This window comes from Babylonia areolata, chromosome 20 (genome assembly GCF_041734735.1).
Source record: "Babylonia areolata isolate BAREFJ2019XMU chromosome 20, ASM4173473v1, whole genome shotgun sequence".
Classification (NCBI taxonomy): domain Eukaryota; kingdom Metazoa; phylum Mollusca; class Gastropoda; order Neogastropoda; family Buccinidae; genus Babylonia; species Babylonia areolata.
The window spans coordinates 6,153,518-6,166,930 of record NC_134895.1 but is presented as its reverse complement, the minus strand read 5'-3'; the positions used below and the strand labels follow the sequence as shown (position 1 = coordinate 6,166,930).

The window sequence follows — 13,413 nt, the reverse complement described above, 5'->3', positions numbered from 1 at the left end:
CCAACACACCCTTCACCACTACACTCCCAACACACCCCTCACCACTACACTCCCAACACACCCCTCACCACTACACTCCCAACACACCCCTATACTCCCAACACACCACTACACTCTCAACACACCCCTCACCACTATACTCCCAACACACCCCTCACTACTACACTCCCAACACACTCCTCACCACTACACTCCCAACACACTCCTCACCACTACACTCCCAACACACCCCTCACCACTATACTCCCAACACACCCCTCAGCACTACACTCCCAACACACTCCTCACCACTACACTCCCAACACACCCCTCACCACCACACTCCCAACACCACCCTGCACAACCCCATACTCCCAACAGCCCATATTCTCCCAACACATTCCTTCACACCCCTATACTCCCAGCACACACCCTTACACCCCCACCCCTACACTCCCGTCACCCCCTAAAACACACACACATGCCCACAACGACCAGCATGTGCGGGGGCGGGAGGGGGGGTGGTGGTGGTGGCACACTCACACTGTCAGGCTGCAGGGTGACACGCAGCCCGATCTTGGTGAGGGCGGCCTCCCGCAGCTTCTGGAGGTGGGGGGTGAGGGCGATGCACACGGCGTTGGCCAGCGTCTCCGCCAGGCGGCTCAGGTCCACGGGCTCCCAGCGTGACGACCCGCTCTCGGTCTGCAGGAAGAACAGCTGGGTCCAGCGGATGGCGTAGCGCTCGCCGACATAGTCCGTGGCGTTGTGCACCTGCACGCTCTCCACGCCCTCCAGGGACATGCCGTCTACAGGGCTCTTCACTCTGCAACGTGTGTCACACCACCTGTGTTACTTCATATGTATCATACAGTCTGTATTACATGGCATGTAACACACGGCTTGTATTACACAGCATGTATCACAACGTCTGTGTTACATGGTGTGTATCAAATGGTCTGTGTATCACACATCACGCATCACACGGCCTGTGTTACACAGGTATCACATGGTCTGTATCACACATCATGTATCACACGGCCTGTGTTACACAGGTATCAAACACTATGTATCATAGATTATGCATCACATGGCCTGTAGTACACTTCGTTTATCACACAGCCTGTGTGTGTATGCACATAGTACATGTGTGTGGCTGTGTTGGTGTACATGACTGTGTGATGTGCAGGTGCGTGTATGTGTGTGTGTGTGTGTGTGCATATGGTGTGTGTGTGTGTGGATGTGATGGTGTATGTGTGTGGTGTAAGGGTGTGTGTGTGTATGCATACGGTGTGTCTGTGTGGTTGTGATGGTGTATGTGTGTGGTGTAAGGGTGCATGTATGTGTGTGTATGCACATGGTGTGTTTGTGTGTGTGTGTGGTTGTCATTGTGCACGTGTGTGATGTACAAGTGTGTGTATGTGTGTGTGTGCACATGGTGTATGTGCGTGGTGTGATGGTGTATCTGTGTAGTGTAAAGGGGTGTGTGTGTGTGTATGCACATGGTGTATGTGTGTGGCTGTGCTGGTGTACATGTGTGATGTGCGGGTGCGTGTATGCACATGGATTATGTGCGTGGCAAGCTGGTGTATATGTGTGGTGTAAGGATGTATGTATACACATGTGTGTATGCACAAGATGTATGTGTGTGGCTATGCTGGTGTATGTGTCTGGTGTAAGGGTGTATGTATGCACATGGCGTATGTGTGTTGATGTACATGTGTAAGGGTTTATGTGTGTGTATGCACATGGTATCTGTGTGTTGATGTGTTGGTGTATGTGTGTGGAGTAAGAATTTGTGTATGTGTTTGAGCATGCGTGTAGTGTACGTGTGGGGCTGTGTTGGTGTATGCGTGTGGTTGTGTTGGTGTATGTGTGGGGCTGTGTTGGTGTATGTGTGGGGCTGTGTTGGTGTATGTGTGCACTGTAAGGGTGAATGTGTGTGCATACACAAGATGCATGTGTGTGGATGTGATAGTGTATATGTGTGGTGTATACATGCGTAACTGGTGCGTGCGCGAGTGTGCAAGAATACATGCACAAGGAATATGTGTGTGGTTGTGTCAGTGTAAGTGCATGGTGTATATGTATGTGTGGTGTACAAGTGAAGGAGAGAGGTGAAGCCATGGACATGAGACAGACAGGCACTCATACAAGGAGGTAACGAAAACTGAGTCCCTGTAAGTACTGTAACAATGTGTAGACTGGGAAAATGATCCCCACTGTACAAATTCCGCAAGAGCACGCCAAGTAGACAGCCCCCAATCCCCCCCCCCCCCACCAACCCCCCTCACCCCACCCTCCCAGAAGTTCTGGCTCCTGACCCAGTGTTGATGTTCTTGTCGTCGTCGACCCATCGCAGGGTGACGATCTCTTCAGGCTGGGGCAGGGAGAGGGGCCCGCAGGGGATGGTAAAGTCCTTCATGTCCTTGACGCTCTGCTTCAGGGCCACCATCATCTCCGGCAGGATCTGAACCATCAGCCCATCCTCCACAATGCTCGACTTAGCCCGCAGGCCCGCACTCGACTTGAGGGCTCCGTTGAACACCACAAAGCTGGCCCCTGTCACTGAAAACACAGCATGGGGGGTGACTGAGGACTGTCACTGGGGCACAGCATGGGGGGTGACTGAGGACTGTCTGTCACTGGGGCACAGCATGGGGGGTGACTGCGGACTGTCACTGGGACACAGCATGGGGGGTGACTGAGGACTGTCACTGGGACACAGCATGGGGGGTGACTGAGGACTGTCACTGGGGCACAGCATGGGGGGTGACTGAGGACTGTCTGTCACTGGGGCACAGCATGGGGGGTGACTGAGGACTGTCTGTCACTGGGACACAGCATGGGGGGTGACTGAGGACTGTCACTGGGGTACAGCATGGGGGGTGACTGAGGACTGTGTGTCACTGGAGCACAGCATGGGGGGTAACTCCGGACTGTCACTGAAAACACAGCAAGGAGGGTGACTGAGGACTGTCACTGGGGCACAGCATGGGGGGTGACTGCGGACTGTCACTGGGGCACAGCATGGGGGGTGACTGTGGACTGTGTGTCACTGGGGCACAGCATGGGGGGTGACTGAGGACTGTCTGTCACTGGGACACAGCATGGGGGGTGACTGAGGACTGTCACTGGGGCACAGCATGGGGGGTGACTGAGGACTGTCTGTCACTGGGACACAGCATGGGGGGTGACTGAGGACTGTCACTGGGACACAGCATGGGGGGTGACTGAGGACTGTCTGTCACTGGGGCACAGCATGGGGGGTGACTGAGGACTGTGTGTCACTGGGGCACAGCATGGGGGGTGACTGAGGACTGTCACTGGGACACAGCATGGGGGGTGACTGAGGACTGTCACTGAAAACACAGCATGGGGGGTGACTGAGGACTGTCACTGGGACACAGCATGGGGGGTGACTGAGGACTGTCTGTCACTGGGACACAGCATGGGGGGTGACTGAGTACTGTCTGTCACTGGGGCACAGCATGGGGGGTGACTGAGGACTGTCACTGGGACACAGCATGGGGGGTGACTGAGGACTGTCACTGGGACACAGCATGGGGGGTGACTGAGGACTGTCACTGGGACACAGCATGGGGGGTGACTGAGGACTGTGTGTCACTGGGGCACAGCATGGGGGGTAACTCCGGACTGTCACTGAAAACACAGCAAGGAGGGTGACTGAGGACACAGGCTTGTCTGACAGACGTGACTGGTACAGGACTGCCAGGGTGTGCTGTAAATACAGATGAACAGTCAGCGTGGACTGTACATACACAGCACCTGCCTGGTTGTGTTGTGAACATACCTGTCAAGGGAATACAGTTTTGTGACACTGTGTCACAGTGTGCTGCTGAGGGTGTACAGTAGAAGTGTTTACCATAGAGTGGGATAAACTGTAATCAGGATGTTGATGATAGGAATACAGTATGTCAGTCAGTGTGTCAGTGGGTGTTGATGATAGGAACACAGTCTGTCAGTCAGTGTGTCGGTGGGCGTTGATAACAGGAACACAGTATGTCAGTCAGTGTGTCAGTGGGTGCTGATAACAGGAACAGTATGTCAGTCAGTGTGTCAGTGGGTGCTGATGTCAGGAACGCAGTATGTCAGTCAGTGTGTCAGTGGGTGTTAATGTTAGGAACATAGCATGTCAGTCAGTGTGTCAGTGGGTGTTGATGATAGGAACACAGTATGTCAGTCAGTGTGTCAGTGGGTGTTGATGTCAGGAACACAGTATGTCAGTCAGTGTGTCAGTGGGTGTTAATGTTAGGAACACAGCATGTCAGTCAGTGTGTCAGTGGGTGCTGATGATAGGAACACAGTATGTCAGTCAGTGTGTCAGTGGGTGTTAATGTTAGGAACACAGTATGTCAGTCAGTGTGTCAGTGGGTGTTAATGTTAGGAACACAGCATGTCAGTCAGTGTGTCAGTGGGTGCTGATGATAGGAACACAGTATGTCAGTCAGTGTGTCAGTGGGTGTTGTCCATGCTGTGGTCAGGTGTACCTTGCCGAGGTTTGTTCTGGATGTTGATGGCCTGGGTCTGGTAGTTGCCGTCCTCGTTCTGGATGCACACCAGGTGAGAGTCGGCCTCCAGGCTGAAGCTGGCCCCCAACGCCATCACGTGTTCGTTGCTGCTGCTGACCACCTTCATCACCTGTCAGGGACACACCTCCGTCATCATCATCACCTGGGCTACCTGTGTACATCTCACCCAGTGACCACAATCACTACATACCTGACAGTGTACACACCTCACAATGCCGTCATCATCACCACCTGCACTACCTGAGTACATGATGACTGTGAGTACAATCACTGCACACCTGTCAGTGACACACCTCACTATGCCGTCATCATCGCCACCTGCACTACCTGCGTACACGATGACTGTGAGTACAATCACTGCACACCTGTCAGTGACACACCTCACTATGCCGTCATCATCACCACCTGCACTACCGGAGTACATGATGACTGTGAGTACAATCACTGCACACCTGTCAGTGACACACCTCACTATGCCGTCATCATCGCCACCTGCACTACCTGCGTACATGATGACTTTGAGTACAATCACTGCACACATGTCAGTGACACACCTCACTATGCCGTCATCATCATCACCTGTACTACCTGAGTACGTGATAACTCACCCAGTGACAGTATCTAACCTGTGTTTTGAAAACTACTGCCACCACCTACAATGTGTTCACAAATGTAACCATCTGATCAAAACAACTTCTCTAATCAGTCTGTAGCAGACATTTTTTTCTTCTGCATCACATTTAAAATGGATGTATTCACATTCAGTCTAAAATTAAAAGAAACAGATTTAAGGTTATTTATGGACTGAACTCAGCTAGAATCTGAAGACAAACACAAGACTTTTGTGTTAACATCTGTTTTCTGCCCTACTTACAAAACCTTTCTGTGTTAGTTTTTTGCGCATTTTGTACACAGCAGATCTATGTTTTGAGTGTCAGTATCTGTCATCTGTCCCGATCATTTATTAATATACCACATCAGCATCTCAACACAGTGAATGACAGGCAGCTCAGACACAGAACTGTTCCCTTCCTCATGACAACTCAAGATCCAGAAGAAAGCAAGGAAGGAATGAAGAGAGGGAGGAAGGAAGGACGGAAGGCAGGAAGAATGGAAGGCAGGAAGGAAAGGAAGAAAGGAAGGGAGAGATGGAGGAAGGAAGGCAGAAAGGAAGGCAGGCAGGAAGGAAGAAAGGAAGGCAGGCAGGAAGGAAGAAAGGAAGGCAGGCAGGAAGGAAGAAAGGAAGGAAAGGGAGGAAGGAAGGAGAGTTGGATGGAAGGAAGGAAGGCAGGAAGAGAGGAAGGAAGGCAAGCTGGAAGGAAGGAAGAAAAGAAGGAAGGCAGGAATGAAGAAAGGAAGGCAGGCAAGAAGGGAGGGAGGGAGAAAGGAAGGAAGGCAGGAAAGAAGGAAGGAAGGATGGATGGAAGGAAGGAAAGAAGGCAGGCAGGCAGGAAGGGAGGAAGGAGGGGAGGGATGTGTGGCGTGTCTCACGTCCTGGTATCTGTTGCGGGGGAAGTTGATGAAGGTCTTCTGGTCCTCCATGTGGATGCTGACTCCGCGGATCTGCTGCAGCATGTACTGGAAGTTGCGGAAGTCGGCCAGCAGGTTCATGATGGTGTGGCCGATCTCAAAGAACACCGGCTTCCTGTTGCGGATGCTCACCAGGGGGCACGGGTAGTCTGGGCAACAGCAGTTCACAGAACCTTTACTGCAGTGCAGCGTCGCTTTTCACGCAACACAGTCACTCTGGTTCAACACTCAGTCACTTTGATTCAACACACAATCACTCTGCTTCAACACACCGTCACTTGGACTCAACACACAGTCACTCTGATTCAACACAACATCACTATGATTCAACATGTCACTCTGATTCAACACAGTCACTCTGATTCAACACAACATCACTCTGATTCAACACACCCTCACTTTGATTTGACACCCAGTCACTCTGCTTCAATGCACAGTCACTTTGATTCAGTAGTCACTTTGATTTAACACACATGCAGAGTCACTTTGATTCAACAGTCACTGATTAAACACTCAGTCACTTTCATTCAAAACACCATCTCTACCAATGTCACTGACACTCCCACTAACATGCATGCTCAAAAACATGCCAATGACAAGGGATCACTTCCTCAACATGGTTTTGAAAGTCACAATTCCTTTCTTTCTTTATGTCAACTCTGATGATTTTCTTTCTTTTCAATAGCTGGGGAAGTTAGTAAAAGATAGTAACAAGATTTCAAACCCGATCACTAGATAAAACCAGACAGAGAGAGAGAACTGATAAAGAGAGAACCAGACAGAGGCAGACAGGGAAGAGACGAAGAGAGTGAGAAGACACTGACAGCAATGTTGTGCCCTCAGTCAGTAGACAGATAATAATGATAATGATAATGATGATTTATTCAATAAAAGCCACAACCCCATTTGAAATTGAAGGGTATAATTTACAACAAACATTATGCATCAAACACTCGTCAGCCACATACATGCACAGTCAGTAGAGAAAATCAGACAGAGAGAAAAAGAGAATCTGCCTCAAATTGGACCTGCGATTCAACACGTCGCCTTTCTTATCCATTGTGAGTCATCTTTTACCAAGGTTCTTTTAGTCGACCTCTCATTATTTTGGGAAAGAGAAGAGACTAAGAGACAATGACAGCAGTGCTCCAAGCCCAGTCAGTTGAGAGAACCAGACAGAGACAGAAAGACACAGAGAGAGGAGAGACAAAGAGAGTGAGGGAGACACTGACCATCATGTTGTTCCCTCTGTCAGTAGTGAGAACCAGACAGAGACAGAAAGACAGAGAAAGAAGAGAGACAAATGAGACACTGACAACTAGAAAGACACAGAGAGAGGAGAGACAAATGAGACACTGACAACTAGAAAGACACAGAGAGAGGAGAGACAAATAAGACACTGACAACTAGAAAGACACAGAGAGAGGAGAGACAAATGAGACACTGACAACTAGAAAGACACAGAGAAAGCAGACACCGACAACTAGAAAGACGCAGAGAGAGGAGAGACAAATGAGACACTGTCAACTAGAAAGACACACAGAGAGAAGAGACAAATGAGACACTGACAACTAGAAAGACAGAGAAAGAAGAGAGACAAATGAGACACTGACAACTAGAAAGACATAGAAAGAAGAGAGACAAATGAGACACTGACAACTAGAAAGACAGAGAAAGAAGAGAGACAAATGAGACACTGACAACTAGAAAGACACACAGAGAGGAGAGACAAATGAGACACTGACAACTAGAAAGACAAAGAGAGAGGAGAGACAAATGAGACACTGACAACTAGAAAGACACAGAGAGAGGAGAGACAAATGAGACACTGACAACTAGAAAGACACAGAGAAAGCGAAGAGACAAATGAGACACTGACAACTAGAAAGACACAGAGAGAGGAGAGACAAATGAGACAGGAACTAACAGCGATGCTCGGCGCCCAGTCGCAGCATGAGCCTGATGGGGAAGACCTTGGCCCAGGGCGTCTCCCACTTGTGGAGGAGGATGGGGAAGAGGAAGGGGGCGGGGGGCAGCAGCAGTTTGTTGGTGCACTGGAAGGTGGAGTGCAGGTAGAGGAAGCCCCCGTGACTGCCGCTGTCCAGGAAGGGCTGGCTGAAGATGCTGTGGCCCATGTGGCTCACCGTGTTGCCTGCACCGGGGGATGGTGCGTCATCATCACATCACATTATCACCATCATAATCACCATCATCATATCATTATTGTACCATCATCATTATGTCATATCACATCATCACCATCAGCACATCGTTATCATCATCATCACCACATCATCATCATCACTTTATTACTATCATCATATCATCATCTCATGATATTACGATCAACTTCATCCCTGATGTAAGTTCTTTCACATTACTAAACCTTCCCTCCTCCCCTGACGCAAATACTTGTTACCATGAAGTTCGGTCTATAAGCCACGACTTTTTACCCCAGCTTCAACCTCTGCAGCTTATACAATGATGCGCCTTATTTGCGGATTTTAACGATCCGAGGAGTGTCATGTTCTCGTCTATTCTTAGCTGCCTTTCAACTCACCAAATTTTTGGATGAGCTTCAGGATAGTGTGCTAACTGTTCACGTTTTATAAATCAAATCCGCACATATTAAAGCCTTCAGATCAGCATTCAGTTCTACTCTGCTCAAGCGTACACCCTCATCATGCCGAAAACGCGACGTTATGCCTATGATGCAGCCTTCAAATTGAAGGCGATCGACCTAGCCGACGACAGTGCAAGCGACAAACCAGCAGCGACCTCCACCTTCATGTTCATGAAGTGAAAACGAGGCTTAAGTCAGTGACAAGATGGCGGAGGCATCTGTGCTGGTTCTCTTCAACTCGGACACTGAAGACGAAGATTTGAATGGATTCAGTGAGCAGGATGACATTGAATAAATGTGATTATCCCTAAATTATGGATCTTATTTTCGTTGTGTTTATTATTATTTTTTTGTGGTACTAGCAGTATTTTCGCTTGCTTTTCTTTGTGTTGTTCCCGCTTGTGTTTATTTCATAACCTACAGTATCGACAGCTTTTCTGTAGTATCAGGCTTATGTATGTATAAAGTTCAATTTTTTCCAAAATTTAGTGGGTGCGGCTTATATACCAGTGCGCTCAATAGACCAAACTTTACGGTAATCATACCTCCACCCATTTCATGGCCTTCCTATCACCTGTTCTTTCCATCACAATGCAGTCAAACGCAAGCAGCACTGTCTGTTTTCACACACATCTTTCACTGACAAAGAAACGATCACATGAACGACTGCAGCCAGAGGCAGGAAGACCACCAAAGGCCAGTCCCTGTGGACAGCAGCAGAGCTCACCTTTGCCAGCCTCCTCATACACTGTACTGAGGTGGCAGAAGATGTCTGTGGGCACAGTGTCTTCATCCGGCAGTGTCTCCAGCACAGTCACCAGCTCCTCCTGCCCCACAGTCACCATGCCCTGTGTGGTGAAGCACCACACCACCCGCTTCAGGCAGCAGTCCACTGCACACATGTATGTATGTATCATAGTCAGTCGTCTTCTTCTTCTTCTTCTGCGTTCATGGGCTGCAACTCCCACATTCACTCTTTTAAGTGTATGACCGTTTTTACCCCAGCCATGTAGGCAGCCATACTCCGCTTTCAGGGGTGTGCATGCTGGGTATGTTCGTGTTTCTATAACCAACGGAATGCTGACATGATTACAGGATCTTTAACGTGCGTATTTGATCTTCTGCTTGTGTATACACATGAACGGGGTTCAGGCACAAGCAGGTCTGCACATATGTTGACCTGGCAGATCGGAGAAATCTCCACCCTTTACCCACCAGGCGCAGTCACCGAGATTCGAACCCGGGACCCTCAGATTGAAAGTCCAACGCTTTAATACTCGGCTGTTGCGCCTGTTAGTCATGTTCAACTATGACCATCAAGACAAAAAAAGAGACAACTGCTGCCCTCACTATCAGGACTAGATTTTGATTATAGTGGCGAGTGTCTTGCTCAAATTACATTCCCCACTCTCTCAGACAAAAGCACTTTAGGACAGTTAGTGTTGGGATGGTTCCCAAAACCCAACTAGCCCCCTAAAACTGCAGCACTAAGAGCCAGTGCAATTTTGCCTCCTAGTTTGAGAGTCATAGTCTTTCAGAAAAGACTAAGATTTCCACTGCACACACACCACACATAACACACAGACACATACACTACACACACACACACCACATATACCCCCCCCCCCCCCCCCACACACACACACACAGAGTTTCACACTGAGGCAAATCCATACACACTACACCACATGTCCTAGGCAGATGCCTGACCAGCAGCATAAACCAACACACATAGTCAGGTCTTGAGTGCATGCATATAAATTTCAACCTGTGTACCTATCAAACTAGATTTCTTCTACAGAATTTTGCAAGAGGAAAGTGTGCTGCATTCGGGACCATAGTTTAACGTCTCATCCAAATGACCAGACACTCAGTTTGATTTTCCAGTCAAGCTTGGAAGAAAGCGCAAGACCTGGAATCAAACCCAAACTCTCATGGACACTGCATTGGGAGATAAGCATCTTAACCATTCTGCCCCCTTCACCTCAAAACATATTCACAAACGTACCACACACACAGAGAAACATACTACAAACACACACACACACACACACACACACACACAAACACACCTGTGATGATGGGTGACTGCAGATCACTTTGTTATTTCTCAACATACACCACACATCAAACAGTGTGACTGTGGCCCAACAACACTGGGTCTGGCTGGCTATGTGGGGGTCTGGGGTTAGTGAGAGGGGTGCCCAGAGGAAGTGTGTTCCACTTGGAGAAGGCAACACCAATCCTGTGTTGTAACTGCTGTGGCTCCGCTGTGGTTCCATGTAAAGCAGGGTGGGTTCTTCAGCCACTTGGCACTACAGGTGTGTACAGGTGTGCAGAGCAGCCATAACAACATAATGCCCTGTAGCTGGGCTGAAAGCAACAATTTTTGTCCCCCCCCCACCCACCATGTTCACGGGCTATGACTCCCATGTTCACTCGTATACATGAGTGGGCTTTTATGTGAATGACCGTTCTCATGCAGGCAGTCATGCTCCATATTTGGAGGGGCTGCATGCAGATGTTCTTGTTTTCATAACCCACCAAACACTGACATGGATTACGTGATTTTTAGCCTGCATGTTTGATCTTCTGCTTGCGTATACACACAAAGGATGTTCAGGCATAAGCAAGTCTGCACATATGTTGACTTGGGAGATCAGAAACATCTCCATCCTTTACCCATCACACGCTCTGACAGGGATATGAACCTGTGACCATCAGATTTGAAGTCAACACTTTGACCACTTGGCTGTTGCTCCAGTCAACAGCAATGATGTGACGCGTACAGAAATGGCCATAGTGGCATCAAGCACATCCAGTGAGGAAGAACAAAGAGAAGATGAACACATCACAGAGGTCTGGTGACCACGACAAAACCCAGATACTTACAGTTGATTATTTTCACTTGTACAAAAAGGTTGAGGTTGATGGCAAAGGTCACTGGACTGGCTTCCTCATCTGAAACACCACACCCACACAGCCACTTGTAGAACACACATCAACAACATCAACACAAACATTTTAAACCTATAGGACTGGCTTCCTCATCTGAAACACCACACCCACACAGCCACTTGTAGAACACACATCAACAACATAAACACAAACATTTTAAACCTATAGGACTGGCTTCCTCATCTGAAACACCACACCCACACAGCCACTTGTAAAACACACATCAACAACATCAACACAAACATTTTTAACTTAACTGTAGTCAAATGTATTTTGATGAATTTCAAAAATGTCTTTTTCCATGTGCAAAGAGAGATGAAAAGCTGCTCTGAGGCTGGGCACAGAGAGAGAGAGGCAGGGACAGCAGGCATACATGATTATGTGTTTATGTACATACTTTTTGTCGTTTATTTCAAAGTTTAAACAGATTTTGTTTTCTTTAATAATCTCAAAATAGCATCTCAAAATGGCAACATATTTTGTCATCTCAAAATGGCAACTTAGTGTGTTATCACAAAATGGCGAAGCAGTTTGTTATAAATCATGAACAAGGGAAGGGAGGGTGATCTCTTTTTTATTCGGGGAGAGAGGGGTTGTTCTTTCAGTTGAAATTAAATAACAGTATAAACTGATGAACTATCAGGCTTCTGTTAAAAGTGCATGATAATGAACTATCAAGCTAAGAAGACCACTACAGACTCAGGTATTTGAAATGCAATGTACTATCAAGCTAAGAAGATCACTACAGATACAGGTATTTCAAATGCACTGTACATGCTGCATGCTGTGTGTCAGGTGTGTGAAATGTACTATCTGCAGTGTGGCAGGTGTGTGGAATGTACTGCATGAAGTGTGGCAGGTGTGTGAAATGTACTGTCTGCAGCTTGTCAGCTGTGTGAAATGTACTGTCTGCAGTGTGTCAGGTGTGTGAAATGTACTGTCTGCAGGGTGTCAGGTGTGTGAAATGTACTGCATGCAGTGTGTCAGGTGTGTGAAATGTACTGTCTGCAGGGTGTCAGGTGTGTGAAATGTACTGCATGCAGTGTGTCAGGTGTGTGAAATGTACTGTCTGCAGGGTGTCAGGTGTGTGAAATGTACTGCATGCAGTGTGTCAGGTGTGTGGAATGTACTGTCTGCAGCATGTCAGGTGTGTGAAATGTACTGCATGCAGTGTGTCAGGTGTGTGAAATGTAGTGTCTGCAGTGTGTCAGGTGTGTGAAATGTACTGTCTGCAGAGTGTCAGGTGGGTGGAGTGTAATGTCTGCAGTGTGTCAGGTGTGTGAAATGTACTACATGCAGTGTGGCAGGTGTGTGAAATGTAATGTCTGCAGCGTGTCAGGTGTGTGAAATGTACTGCAGGCAGTGTGTTAGGTGTGTGAAATGCACTGCATGCAGTGTGTCAGGTGTGTGAAATGTACTGTTTGCAGTATGTCAGGTGTGTGAAATGTACTGCATGCGGTGTGTCAGGTGTGTGAAATGCACTGCATGCAATGTGTCAAATGTGTGAAATGTACTGCATGCAGTGTGTCGGGTGTGTGAAATGTACTGCATGCAGTGTGTCAGGTGTGTGAAATGTACTGCATGCAGTGTGTCAAATGTGTGAAATGTACTGTCTGCAGTGTGTCAGGTGTGTGAAACGTACTGCATGCCGTGTGTCAGGCGTGAAATGTACTGTCTCAGTGTGTCATGTGTGTGAAATGTACTGCATGCAGCGTGTCAGGTGTGTGAAATGTACTGCATGCAGTGTGGCACATGTGTGAAATGTACTGTCTG

The 13,413-nt window shown here is 48.1% G+C and overlaps 1 protein-coding gene across 4 annotated transcripts in view; it reads right to left on the bottom strand.

The window, feature by feature from the left end:
• LOC143294953 (uncharacterized) overlaps positions 1-13,413 on the bottom strand; it is a 55,164-nt gene that overhangs the window by 9,612 nt on the left and 32,139 nt on the right. For all 4 annotated transcript variants that reach the window (XR_013056974.1, XM_076606473.1, XM_076606475.1 and 1 more), the window contains 7 exons: positions 11,575-11,643; positions 9,410-9,574; positions 7,987-8,211; positions 6,021-6,208; positions 4,488-4,638; positions 2,301-2,544; positions 523-802 (listed from right to left, as the gene is read on the bottom strand). Coding sequence is in view for 3 of the 4 variants with exons in the window: in XM_076606473.1 (XP_076462588.1) it covers positions 523-802; positions 2,301-2,544; positions 4,488-4,638; positions 6,021-6,208; positions 7,987-8,211; positions 9,410-9,574; positions 11,575-11,643 (1,322 nt within the window). In the remaining variant the exon portion in view is untranslated. The remainder of the gene's footprint in view (positions 1-522; positions 803-2,300; positions 2,545-4,487; positions 4,639-6,020; positions 6,209-7,986; positions 8,212-9,409; positions 9,575-11,574; positions 11,644-13,413) is intronic.